A 13,434-nucleotide genomic window follows, 5' to 3' on the forward strand; every position below is an offset into this window, starting at 1 on the left:
GTGTTGGCATAGGCGAAATGTGACCAAACAAGACAGCATATCTGTGACATTAATATACTGGATTACAGGACAATGTGAATTACAGACTTATTTGTGTCCATGGTACCGAGCCTGATCCTCCACAATTCTTTTCACTATGTTTTGCTCTTCCTGGGACAAGGAGCTCATAAGCTTGTTTTTATTAGTAAGGAATTGGTGATGGTGTGATTCTCTACCCTTGTCTTATGGAACAGGCCATAGTTAATATTTTCCCACCTATATTAATGCCCATACACCTTCCACTGTTAATATATATGTCATGATTAAATATATTTTCCTTTTTCTGCTTTTAGTCATGTGAAGGTAAGAAGCCCAACGCCTTCCAGGATTAGATAAGAAGGCAATGTAAATAGTTTCACAATTCACATTCATTTCCGTCCTTCCACAGTGCCCCACCTCCATTTGTTGTCACTGAGTGTTTAAGAAGTATATTAATAACCAAATTGCACTTTGTCTTTGACATAATGTGCACAGAATAAAGGAAGTCAACTCTCTTCCTGTTACATTCACTTTTACCTAAATTAGTTGAAATTTGTCTTACACTTTTTTTTTCTTTTTTAATGTGTGGTCGTTCATAAGTTATGGTTCTTTTACGTGGGTATACTGCTGCCTGATAGGAGTGCCATTCAACTATGTGCAAGTCGATGAATGGTCTAGTCAGCTGACCATTAGATTACCATTATCGGCAGTACATCATCCTACCATATCAATGATTGGTGCTTGTGCCTTCACATAGTGCTAAGCATCAAGATTGGAGCTCATTCCCTTGCCGATGCAATAGGGCCTTTAGGTTGCTCCTACACAGCGCAGTTTTGCTGCAATTTTGCTGTCCAGTTTTGAAGCCAAAATCAGATTTGGAGCATAATGAATTTGATGATTTTAAAGAATAGATGCTACTGTTCTTTTATATGAAATCCTATCGTGATCTACACCTTATTTTGTCTTGAAATGTGCACATAAAAACTTTATATAAAACATACTAGAAACCAGTCAATGAACATTTGTTAGTTTTTGGCTGATCACAGGGCCTTTTACTTGAACAGAGGAGTGTGTGATATAATATATATGCATATATTGTATAAACTTATCGTCACCTGCCCGGCCCAGATCCCTCACCTTCCATCCCAATGGTCCCCGACCCCAGCTGAGCTGCACATCCTGGTTTAATTGCAACATGCATGAAATTCTGCTCAGCCAATTACAGTTCATATTGGTGACCCATGTAGCCCACTAACAGGACCTAATAAAGCCCAAGGACTTCTGGTGGACTCTACTGTACCTCTATATGCATTCAATGTGTTTTACAGTTTTCTTTCCTTGTGAATCCGACAGAAAAGCAAAATTGTGTGATGTGCCTGGCTGCATAGTTCTACCCAACATTGTAGTATGTCTACTTGTTTATAGTTTTGTATAATACACAACAATCTTTGCAATCACCTAAAACCACCTATGATGTTCAGCACTCGCAGATGCTTCAAAATGAGTGAAAATTAAAAATAAATTGCATCAAGATACTCTTCTTTATCCATCTCTTTATAGAACTGTCATTTTTTTTCTCCCCTGTTCAAATGACAGAACTATATAGATCCCATTTAGAAGTCCATAGTGTATCCCATATTAATCTTTGGTGAATTTGCTTAGTACAGCATGGGCGTGACTACGCTAGCCTAAGCTATAGTAGTATGGTGTTCTTTTTGCATGGACACTGTCTGGGATTGCCAAAGGGCACTGTGGGGTGACGTGCATATGGTGTAAATTTTACCTGCAATTACCCTCTGAAACCTTTTATGGCTGGGTCCTTTCCATCAGTGGTGTGTGGATGAACTGGAGGCTAGAAAGGGATCAGGAGGTGTCATTAGACTGAAGAGAGCTTTTCATTGTATGTGTGGGCGGGAGGCTTAAAGTATGACATATTGCATAGTCACCTAGAGTACTGTTTATAAACCCTTTGTGTGAGAGTTGTCTTCTGGCTATTGCCAAGCCAGTGGGTGTGCACCAACGTTGTTTCCTTTAGAATATTTTTCAAGCTTGTCCAAATACATTCAACAAACAAGTTGACTTGTCAAAATACATGTAGCCATTTCTGAAAAGAAAATAATAATAATAATAATAATAATAATATGACATGGACAAAATTAAAGACACTTTTCCCTATTTCTTGATTGCACATCTTTTGGGAACAAAAGGATAGGGGATAAGATGTCTGATCGCAGGGTTTCTGCTGCTGGGAACCCCCGCGATCTCTTCTGCAGCACCCCTGTCATCTGGTGCATGGAGCAAGCTTCGCTCTGTGCCTGATGACTGGTGAAGCGGGGGGGGGGGGGCATCACGAGGGGGCGTGGCTGTGACATCACGTTCCTCCGGCTCCTGCATCGCCAGTGACCAGGAACGAAGCAAAGCTTTGCTCCATGCACCAGATGACAGGGGTGCTGCAGGAGAGATCACGGGGGGTTACCAGCAGTGGGACCCCCGCCATCAGACATCTTATGCCCTATCCTTTAGATAGGGGATAAGATGCCTAAGTAGCCCTTTAAAACTACTTATGTAGCAATCTGTGAGTTCCTTGCACTTGTCTGCTGGTTGTTTCTTCCACTGCAATTCTCTCAAGCTCTTGAATGTTTGCAGGCTCCTAGCCCCAACACAAGATTTCAGATCTCTCCAATTTTTTTTTTTTTTTTTATTGGATTAGCATCAGGACTCATTGCTGGTCTGTTAAAAACAGTATATTATTCACTTTTATTTGTTTCTTTCTACATTTGGATCTATGCTTTGTCTATATCCTGACCCATTTTTCTGCAATTCAGACCTAGTTTCCTTATACTTCCCAGCACATTTTGTTCAATTATCTGTATAGTCCATTGTTTCTGTAAAATGGTTAATGTGTACAGTCCACAGCAGCCCTACAATATTATGAATCTTCCACCTTTTTTTGTTGTGTGTTGGGAGAACTGTGCTTTAAAGTTTTCATTCTATAATCTGTAAACACCTGTATTCATTGTCAAAGCTCAGTGTCCCTGTCCGTAGAGCATTTTCCAAGAAGCAATATTGTTTGTCTATGTAACTTCTAGCAACAATAAGTAGCTCCCTCCACCTTTTAAGTGGGGCCCTCCTTTGACTTTGCCTGTAGATCCTTGTTTTGTCCAGTGTATTACACAAGATGAAAATATTATTTCAGATGTCTCCAGCTCAGCTTGAAGTTCTTTGCCTGTTTGTACGTGATTTCTATACGACATTGCAGACCTTTCATAGGGTTTTTTTTTTTAAATAAATTTTCCTCTTTCTGCCATGTCCTTGAAGGTTCTTGGTTTTTTCCATTAAAGAGTACCTGTCATCAAACCTTATTTTTTAAACTAACTGTTTGTATCCCCTAACTACGAACACCCCTCCTGCCCGATAACAACATATTTTTTTTTGCTTTTAAAAGCTCTGTATCATTGTAACATTGTGAGTTCCCAGCAGAAGAAAATGGGCGTTCTCCAGCATGTGCAATGTTACAAAAGCCTGCGAGAGCTGTGTCTCGCCATGCCCTGCACTCACTTCCTCAGTTTGGTCTCCTGCCAGTCCGGGAAGAGACTAAACTAACCATGTGACTTGCGGCAGGGAACAGAGCCACCTAGTGGTAATTTTTTCAATAACATTAAAACCATATAAAGGTTGAGAATTTTAAGCAAGTAAATAGCAAAGTGTCTTATAATTACATAAGGAACAATATATGAAAAGCTTGGTTTGGTGATAGGCAATTTTTAATAGTAAACAACTTGACAACATTTTCAACTGATGAGGCTGGGATTCCAAGGTCTTTAAAGAGAGTCTTGTACCCTTTAGGGCATGTTCACACAACAGAATTTCTGCAATTCCGCTGAAATTCAGTTCAGCAAAGCTTGTGGAATTCTGCAGAAATTGTGTTTTTGTGCTTTTCTGTATCAGTCATGTTTTATATCCAAGCAGTTTCACTAAATATTTTATTTCAGAAGATATTTTATATGGTGGACTTAAAGGTGTACTCTGGTGGAAAACATTTTATTTATTTATTTATTTTTTTTAATCAACTGGTGCCAGAAAGTTAAACAGATTTCTAAATTACTTATTACAAAACCTTAACCCTTCCAGTACTTATTAGTAGCTCTATGCTACAGAGGAAATTCTTTTATTTTAGAATTTTTTTTTTGTGTGTTGTCCACAGTGCTCTATGCTGAAACCTGATGCCCGTATCAGGAACTGTTCAGAGCAGCAGAAAATCCCCATAGCAAACCTATGCTGCTCTGGAAAGTTCCTGACACGGACTGAGGTGTCAGCAGAGAGCACTGTGGACAAGACAAAAAAATAAATAGAATTTCCTCTGTAGCATACAGCTTCTAATAAGTACTGAAAGGATTAAAAGGGTATTCTGGGGTAATAAGATGTCTGACCGCGGGGGACCCGCGGCTGGGACCCCCGCGATCTCCCTGCACCATCATGCCCCCTCACATAGACATAAATGCAGGGGGCATGGCATTACGTCATGTCTCCAGTCCCGGAAACCCGGAGGTTTCCGAAACTAGAGAGGCAGCTCTGCATAGAATGCGGGTGCTGCAGGGAGATTGCGGGGGGTCCCGGCAGCGGGTCCCCCGTGAATTGACATCTTATCCCTCTATCCTTTGGATAGGGGATAAGATGTTTTTGCCCGGAGTGCCCCTTTAAAGAGTACCTGTCATCAACTAAACTTTCCTTGATCCCCATCTGTCCCTTACTCTAACTATGCCTATCCCTGTGTTTATTGAAGTTTAAAATGCTGTGGGAATACCTTTTTTTTTTTTTTTTTTTTTTTTTTTTAATCCCTCTTCATAAGCTCAGGAGCACTATCTTTCTGAGGGGTGGAAGGAGGTGGGTCCCGGCAGGCATGATGTCACATGAAGCCTGGCCGGGAGTCTGCTTCTGCCAGTCTTCCAGTATGCTGCTCTCCCTCTGCAGCAGTGTTTCCCAACCAGGGCACCTCCAGCTGTTGCAAAACTACAACTCCCATCATGCCCAGACAGCAAACAGCTGTCCGGGCTTGCTGGGAGTTGTAGTTTTGCAACAGCTGGAGGCACCCTGGTTGGGAAACACTGCTCTGCAGTGTGCATACAGACTAAGTACAGGGGAGGGACGGCAGCTTCTGTCTCTCTCTCTCCTGTGTCTTTCTGCACTAAAAAGTCAATGCTGAGAACCAGGGGCGGTGGGAGCATTTACAGAGGCAGTAATTAAGATGAATGTCAGGGGGGGGGGGCACAGAGCAGGGAGTGCAGTGAGATAATACAATGTATAAGATAACGTGTGGTGAGGGGCAGGGAGAACACGGAGCAGGGGGGAGGTGACTGGCCTCTGTTATAGGAGAGGCATGTGCAGGCTTGTAGCTCACAGTGCTACTTCCTGTGGAAGGACCAGTGCCCTTTCAGGCATAGAAGAGAGACCCCAAGTGGCCAAAAGTATAGAATGAAAAAACTGGTATAAATATTAATATTTTTTAATGAAGATATATTACAATATGTCTTCATTAATGATTATGAACAACATATTAAAAGTTTTTGTTGATGACAGGCACTCTTTAAGATTTTTAAATAGAAGTAATTTGCAAATCTGTTAAACTTTCTGGCACCAGTTCATTTAAAAAAAAAAGTTTTCCACAGGAGTACTGCTTTAATATTCAGGGGCGTCAATAATGTCGTACAAAACAATAATGAGCTGCGAGTGTCTGCGGTGTGGGTATAAACATATGTTCCTCCCAGACTTGATTTTTTTAAATGAAATACTGTAATATCATTTTCTTGTTTTCTCTTTATACCTAATATGTTTGTTTGTTTTAGGAGGTAACTGGTAAACGTTTTGGGGAGCAAGATTTCCGCTCCGCTCTTGAAAATGGAGTGCTCTTGAGTGAGTAAGTATCAAAGTTTTCAACATCGGTTACAAAATTGTTGAAGAAAAATAGTAGGGTGTGTATATTCTTAATTCCTACCTCAAGTAATAAACTTAGATGTAAGAAGGCTTCCCACCAAACCCTTAAGAAGTATGTAGACAATTTGTACCTGGACCAGCACACCCTGCAGGAGTGATGGCAGTGTAATGTTTGAGCCACACCAATAAAATAGTATTAATGCACTCTTTTGCATTCTATAGATATTACTGATGTCATGAATATTCACTTTTTCAGGCATGTCTTCTGAGAGAGAGATTGAGAGAGATTGAGAGAGATTGAGAGAGATTGAGAGAGATTGAGAGAGATTGAGAGAGATTGAGAGAGATTGAGAGAGATTGAGAGAGATTGAGAGAGATTGAGAGAGATTGAGAGAGATTGAGAGAGATTGAGAGAGATTGAGAGAGATTGAGAGAGATTGAGAGAGATTGAGAGAGATTGAGAGAGATTGAGAGAGATTGAGAGAGATTGAGAGAGATTGAGAGAGATTGAGAGAGATTGAGAGAGATTGAGAGAGATTGATTCGGTATCAGTTTTTTTTTGTTTTACTATATCATACTGCATAGAGACACCTGGTAGAGCACAGTTGTCTATACAGTAAAATTAAAAAAGAATGCCAAAGAATTCTGGCTCATTGTAAACTAGAAGGGAACTTGGCATACACTTGTTGCATCCGGGCCCATGGACACATCACTGTATATGGGAAATACTTCTAGCATGTACCTCAGACATGCCTAAAACATAATGGGGGTGTTTTTTTAAATGTATTTATTTTTGACTTGCGCCAAAGTGAACATCCAGTTTTGCACTATTTTCATGTTTGAGCTGGCATCCTCATCTGTGTTGCTGGGTGGTTTACAAATGCACTGGTTAGTATGTCAAATTTATTATTTGCTTAAGTTTTTTTTGAGCACATATCCTTCAGTGACCAGCTGATATCTAAACTTGTGCAATTTTCACCATTCTCTTTCACTATCCAGGACTTCCTGACATTTGCGCAAATGTCTATCGTGCGCCACGTAATTTTGCGCAGCAACTGTAAAAACTGATTTTATTATAGATAATTTTCTTTTTTTTCCCCCTTTTTTTGTGGTATAGAAGACTGAGGTGCAACACCAGATAGGTCTATACAGATTGCAGTGTATAGTAAACAGTGAAGAGGATGCAGCTCTTGCCAGCGCTGTAGCGCCTTCATTTAGATAATTTTTGCGGCTTTCTTTTCTGTCTGACCACAGTGCTCTCTGCTGACACCTCTGTCCATGTCAGGAACTGTCCAGAGCAGGACAGGTTTGCTGTGGGGATTTGCTCCTACTCTGGACAGTTCCTGACATGGACAGAGGTGTCGGCAGAGAGCACTGTGGTCAGACAGAAAAGAAATTCAAAAAGAAAATAACTTCTTGTGGAGCATACAGAAGCTTATAAATACTAGAATGATTAAGATTTTTTTATAGAAGTAATTTACAAATCTGTTTAAATTTCTGGCGCCAGTAGATTTAAATGAAAAATGATTTCTTGTGGAGTACCCCTTTAATCTATAAACCACAGTATTTCTGATGGGATGGTGTTTTTATATATATATTTTTTTCACTTGTGTTCTGTTTTTATTTTATACAGCCTAATCAACAAGATCAAGCCTGGAATTATTAAAAAGATTAACAGACTGTCCACACCTATTGCAGGCTTGGTAAGTATTCTAAAATTGCAATGCAAAAAATGTAAATTGCATTCATTGAAGTTTATTGACGCTAAGTAAACACTACCAAAATAATACTACAAGTGTTATAGCAAAATCATACAGGTAAGGATGACATGTTTACTCTAAATAACACAAGTATTTAAGGGGGAAAACTTTTCTCCTGGGGTTCGGGAGCAGGGCTTTCACATGTCTGAAAGTTCAGACTATATATAAGACCAAAATATTTTTTTAGAATATTTGGGTAGAATCTAATAAAAATCCGTCAGTAATTCTCTGACTCTAGAAATGCTTGTACAGTTTATTATCACTATTTTAAAAGAATTGTCCGGGGAGCAAAAAAGTGTGTGTTTCATAGATTCATATGAGATGTCAGCAGCTGACATTGTAATTTGTGTTATTGCCTCATGATTAAAACAGATGTTGAGAGAGAAGTATCTGGCATTGTTGGATCCCGCTGCCCACTACTTTTGATGTAAGGTAGATAAGCTGCTGTCAGACATTTTTCTCCTCATTCAGAATACATGCATACTTGGCCAATGGTACTTGCATGGGGAAATCAAGCCTGACAGCTATCTTGTGTATGGCTAGCTTAAAGGGGTATTCCAGGAAAAAAAAATGTTCTTATATCAACTGGTTCCAGAAAGTTAAACAGATTTGTAAATTACTTCAATTAAAAAAATCTTAATCCTTTCAGTACTTATCAGCTGCTGAAATTGAGTTGTTGTTTTTCTGTCTGGCAACAGTGCTCTCTGCTGACATCTCTGCTTTTCTCGGGAACTGCACAGAGTAGAATAAGTTTGCTATGGGGATTTGCTTCTAAACTGGTCGGTTCCCGAGACATGTGTCATCAGAGAGCACTCAACGTCAGCAGCTCATAAGTACTGAAAGGATTAAGATTTTTTAATAGAAGTAATTTACAAATCTGCAAGTGGAAAAAAAGTAGATTGCACTCACCCACTAGTGAAGTTAAAACGTCTTCTTTATTGGAACATTGTTAAAACAAGCTGAAGGGAGGGGTAGAGAGATGCGGTCAGCGTGAGCTGACTGACCGGCCGAGGCTCACGCTGACCGCATCTCTCTACCCCTCCCTTCAGCTTGTTTTAACGATATTCCAATCAAGAAGACGTTTTAACTTCACTAGTGGGTGAGTGCAATCTACTTTTTTACACTTGCATATTGCATTTACAAGGTCTGAACTTCTGATTAGCACCCCCTGAAGTACACGCATCCATCACCTCTGCACTGTTTCACGCTCCACACCGTGTCTTTAACCCCTGACATCCCAGCTTTGGTGCCTGCCTTGTCTTTCTCAGCCTAAGTAATTTACAAATCTGTTTAACTTTCTGGAGCCAGTTGATAGATATAGATATAGATATATAGATATAGATATATATATATATATATATATATATATATATATATATATATATATATATATATATATATATATATATATATATACATTTAAATTGGCACTCTCATTAAAACAAATTTTTGCTATTGCACTCCTTATGGTAAAAAAAAAAGTTTCTAACATACTTTGTTTAAAAAAAAATGAAGTTTTCTATGTTTTATTTGTGCTTAAAAAAGCTCAAGAGCACATTTTTCCCCATCTCATACACAGACTATGGACCGAAGCCCAAACACAGGAAGTGCAGCCTGTAGTGCTGAGGGTGTGTGTCCAACCAACAGCATATTGCATTTAAGTGTGAGAGGAACTATGATTGGATAAGGCAGGATACACTTCCCTCAGCACTCCAGGCTGCACTTTCTGTGTTTGGACCAGTCTGTGTATAAGATGGGGGAAAATGTGCTGTTGAGCTTTTTTAAAAACAAATAAAACGTAGAACACTTATTTTTTTTTTTTTAAACAAAGTATATTATAAATATTTAAAATTTACCATAAGGGGTGCAATAGCAAAATTCATTTTAAGGAGTTACCCTTTAAGGTAAAAACAGGAGGCATCCTTAAGGAGTCAAGTGCCTTTGAACGTGGCATGGTTGTTGGTGCCAGACTGACTGGTCTAAGTATTTCAGAAACTGCTGATCTACTGGGATTTTTACACACAACCACCTTTAGGATTTACAGAGAGTGGTCCAAAAAATATTCAGCGAGCTGCAAGTTGTGTGGATGAAAATGCAGTGTTAAGGTCAGAGTAGAATAAGCAGACTGGTTCGAGATGACAGAAAGCAACAATAACACAAATAACCACTTATTAAAACCAAGGTATGCAGAATGCCATCTCTGAATGCACAGCATATTGAACCATAAAACAGACGGGCTACACCAGCTGAAGACCACGCCATATGCCACTCCTGTTAGCTAAGCACAGGAAACGGAGGACACAGTTAGCACAAACTGGCCAAAATTAGGCAATGGAAGAATGTGGCCTGGTCTGATAAATCTTGATTTCAGGTGGCAGTGTCAGAATTTGGTGTAAACAACATGAAAGCGTGAATCCATCCGGCCTTTTATCAACAGTTCAGGATAGTGTTGTTGTTGTTATGGTGTGTGTGTGGGACGGACATATCTTTTTGCACATTTAAGGCCCCTTAGTGATGCCTTCATGTCCTTACAGACCAAAAACTCGGAGGATTGTTTCCAGCACCTTTTGTAAAAAGTATGTCACAAAGGAGAAGGCAGTGCCTAATAAAATTATAAACTTTGTAATGTAATACCTTTCTCCACTGATCAGACTCCTTTCCTGCCCACACCTCCTGCAATCATCACTCCCTTTCACTGCCCCTTAGCCAATCACTTTCTGTAGTTACCTACCTTGCCCAGCTGCTAAGCAATAAAAGAATTTAGGTGCACTACTGTGGTAATGTGTACAATGACGTTGGCTATACCTCAACACTGATGTTAAAATTGAGACATTCGCCAGTATATCCTTATATGTATGACATACCTGAGCCTGCACACTAACGCCTGAGCCTGCACACTAAACCTACCTGTGCGTGATAAGCAAAACCAGGGGCCAGTGGGCGATTACAGCAGAATTAGGCCCAACTTACAGCCTTCTCCCAGATTACCTCCAGTGTGGCTGAGCACACATACAATGGGAGGAGGGAGACAGACTACAAGTCCCACCCAGGTTGGCTGATATGTGTGCCGGCCTCACAGGTGGACCTTAATGCTGCCTTAATAGTGATCAAAGCGCATTAAATGTGGAGTTTATACACCTCCAAGTATAAGATTTAAACAATAACAAAGACATGGTCTCAAATGGCTGGAGGTGCTCAACCCCAAATGCAATTGTGCATATATACTGGGAGGAGCAAATCCTGCCCTTGTGGTCTGTTGCTAAGGGCAATCCCCAGCATAAAATGCATACAATGGAGGATGCCTGCAACAGACTACAAGTACCACAATGGCATCCTACACCAGATAAACGGTGTGGATATTTAACAATTAGAATAATATAATACAAGAATTTAGGTGCACTACTGTGGTAGATGTATACAATGACATTGGCTATCCCTCAACACTGATGTTACAATTGAGACATTTGCCAGTATATCCTTAGATGAAGGACAAACCAGAGCCTAAATTCTTGTATTGTAGTATTCGAATTGTTACATATCCACACCGTTTATCTGGTGTAGTAGGCTATTGTGGCACTTGTAGTCTGTTGCAGGCATCCCCCATTGTATGCATTTTATGCTGGGGATCGCCCTTAGCAACAGACTACAAGGGCAGGATCTGCTCCCCCCAGTATATATGCACAACTGCATTTGGGGTTGAGCACCTCCTGCCATTTGAGACCACGTCTTTTTGTTGTTGTTTAAACCAGCTGCTAAGCAGCAACTTCCTTATGTTGAAACCTAGACCAGGAAGTGGCAAGACCGGAGCGCCATCATAACAGCAGTGGCAGAAGTTTAGATTGGTAAGTACTGTTAATTTTCCATACCAACCTGGCCTCAATATAAAAAAGTGGGTCCCTTTTTTTTTTAAATAGGAATAATTCATGTTTAATGCCCATTGTGTGTAAGATTATTCCTTTATTTTGCAATAAAACATGAGTAGATTCTGGATTGTGCCAAACATTCTAAAGAATCAGTAATTTAGATTGTTCGTTTTATCTCTTCATCTTGTAAGGTGGCCAAAGTGTTATTCTAGATTCACGTTGGAAGCAAAGTTGATGATCAGTGGCTTTTTCACAAAAGGACAGAAAACTGATACTCCAAAGCCGCCTTTGTTTAAACTTGTTTCAAAATGTACTGTAGCTTTACAACGTTATAAGGAATCTACAAATACAGTCTTATAGTACACACACAGCTTTCTAATATGGTAAATGTTTTCACCTTACTGTTTATTCAGCCACTTGTCCTTCAGTTGGATCTTTTCACCCAGGCCTACACCTTAAGGCCCCTGTCCCACTATAAATTCTTCCGTTTTAACAACCCGTTATAATGTTCAGTTAAGAAAACCCTTAAAATTGGCCGTTAAACGGCCATTACAAAATCTCATACGGCCGTTACAAAATCCCATTATAGTCTATGAAATTTTTACATTATCCGTTTTAACCCGTCATAGCCCGTTATTAACAACGGACGTAATTTTGTGACGGCAGAAAGAACGGAAGAAAGAGTGCATGCACTGTTTCTCCCCTCACAAAATAACCTCTGTTATTAATAACTGCTTATGACGGGTTAAAACAGGTACTGTAAAAATCCCATGGACTATAATGGGATTTTGTAACTGCGTTTTTAATGGTTTTATTAACGGGTCATTATAACGGATCTTTAAAAGGGTACTCCGGTGGAAAACTTTATAAAAATTTTTTTTTTTATCAACTGTGCCAGAAAGTTAAATAGATTTGTAAATTACTTCTATTAAAAAAATCTTAATCCTTCCAGTACTCATTAGCTGCTGAATATCACAGAAGTTATTTTCTATTTGGAACACAGAGCTCTCTGCGGAATCACAAGCACAGTGCTCTCTGCTGACACCTCTGTCTATTTTAAGAACTTTCCATAATAGGAGAAAATCACCATAGCAAACATATGCTGCTCTGGACAGTTCCTAAAATGGACAGAGGTCAGCAGAGAGCTCTGTGTTCCAAAAAGAAAAGAATTTCCTCTGTGGTATTCAGCAGCTAATAAGTACTGGAAGGATTAAGATTTTTTAATGAAGTAATTAACAAATCTGTTTAACGTTCTGGCACCAATTGATATATAAAAAAAAAAATCACCATAGTACGCCTTTAAAGGGGTACTTCGCTGAAAACATTTTATCCCCTATCCTTATAGGGGATAAGATGTTAGATTGTGGCAGCGGGACCCCTGCAATCTAACATCTTATCCCCTATCCTTTGGATAGAGGATCGCATGTTTCCAACGGAGTTCCCCATTAAAACGGACATTTCTATAGTGTGAAAGCAGCCTAAAGCCTGCAATACACTATACCAACAGTGTTAAAAGTGCTTTCAACAAACACAATCCATTATTTTTAAAGAAGTGTCCTGCAAAGCAAATGGTTTTTAAATGGTAAAAGGAAACCTGCGCTTGTAAAGTGTATACACATCATAAGTAGCCAAGACTTTAGGGCCCCTTTACATGGAGTGATTTATAGCCCAAGCCGGCCAATTATTGCCCTGTGTAAGAGAACCAACAAACAAGCAATTGCTTGTTTACAATCTAATCGCTTGGATCACATGTCCCTTTAAAATGATTGTTTGGCGGCACATGTTCATATGTAAGCATGGGATGTGCTGCTGACCAATAATAGAAGTGAACAGCTGCATGAATGAGCCAATAAATGAGCTTC

At 39.6% G+C, this 13,434-nt stretch overlaps 1 protein-coding gene across 11 annotated transcripts in view; it reads left to right on the forward strand.

Moving 5' to 3' along the window:
- LMO7 (LIM domain 7) overlaps positions 1 to 13,434 on the forward strand; it is a 239,648-nt gene that overhangs the window by 93,682 nt on the left and 132,532 nt on the right. For all 11 annotated transcript variants that reach the window (XM_056555527.1, XM_056555526.1, XM_056555531.1 and 8 more), the window contains exons 3-4: positions 5,862 to 5,932; positions 7,583 to 7,652. In XM_056555527.1, coding sequence (XP_056411502.1) covers positions 5,862 to 5,932; positions 7,583 to 7,652 — 141 coding nt within the window. The remainder of the gene's footprint in view (positions 1 to 5,861; positions 5,933 to 7,582; positions 7,653 to 13,434) is intronic.

Source organism: Hyla sarda, chromosome 2 (assembly GCF_029499605.1).
Source record: "Hyla sarda isolate aHylSar1 chromosome 2, aHylSar1.hap1, whole genome shotgun sequence".
Taxonomy (NCBI): Eukaryota; Metazoa; Chordata; class Amphibia; order Anura; family Hylidae; genus Hyla; species Hyla sarda.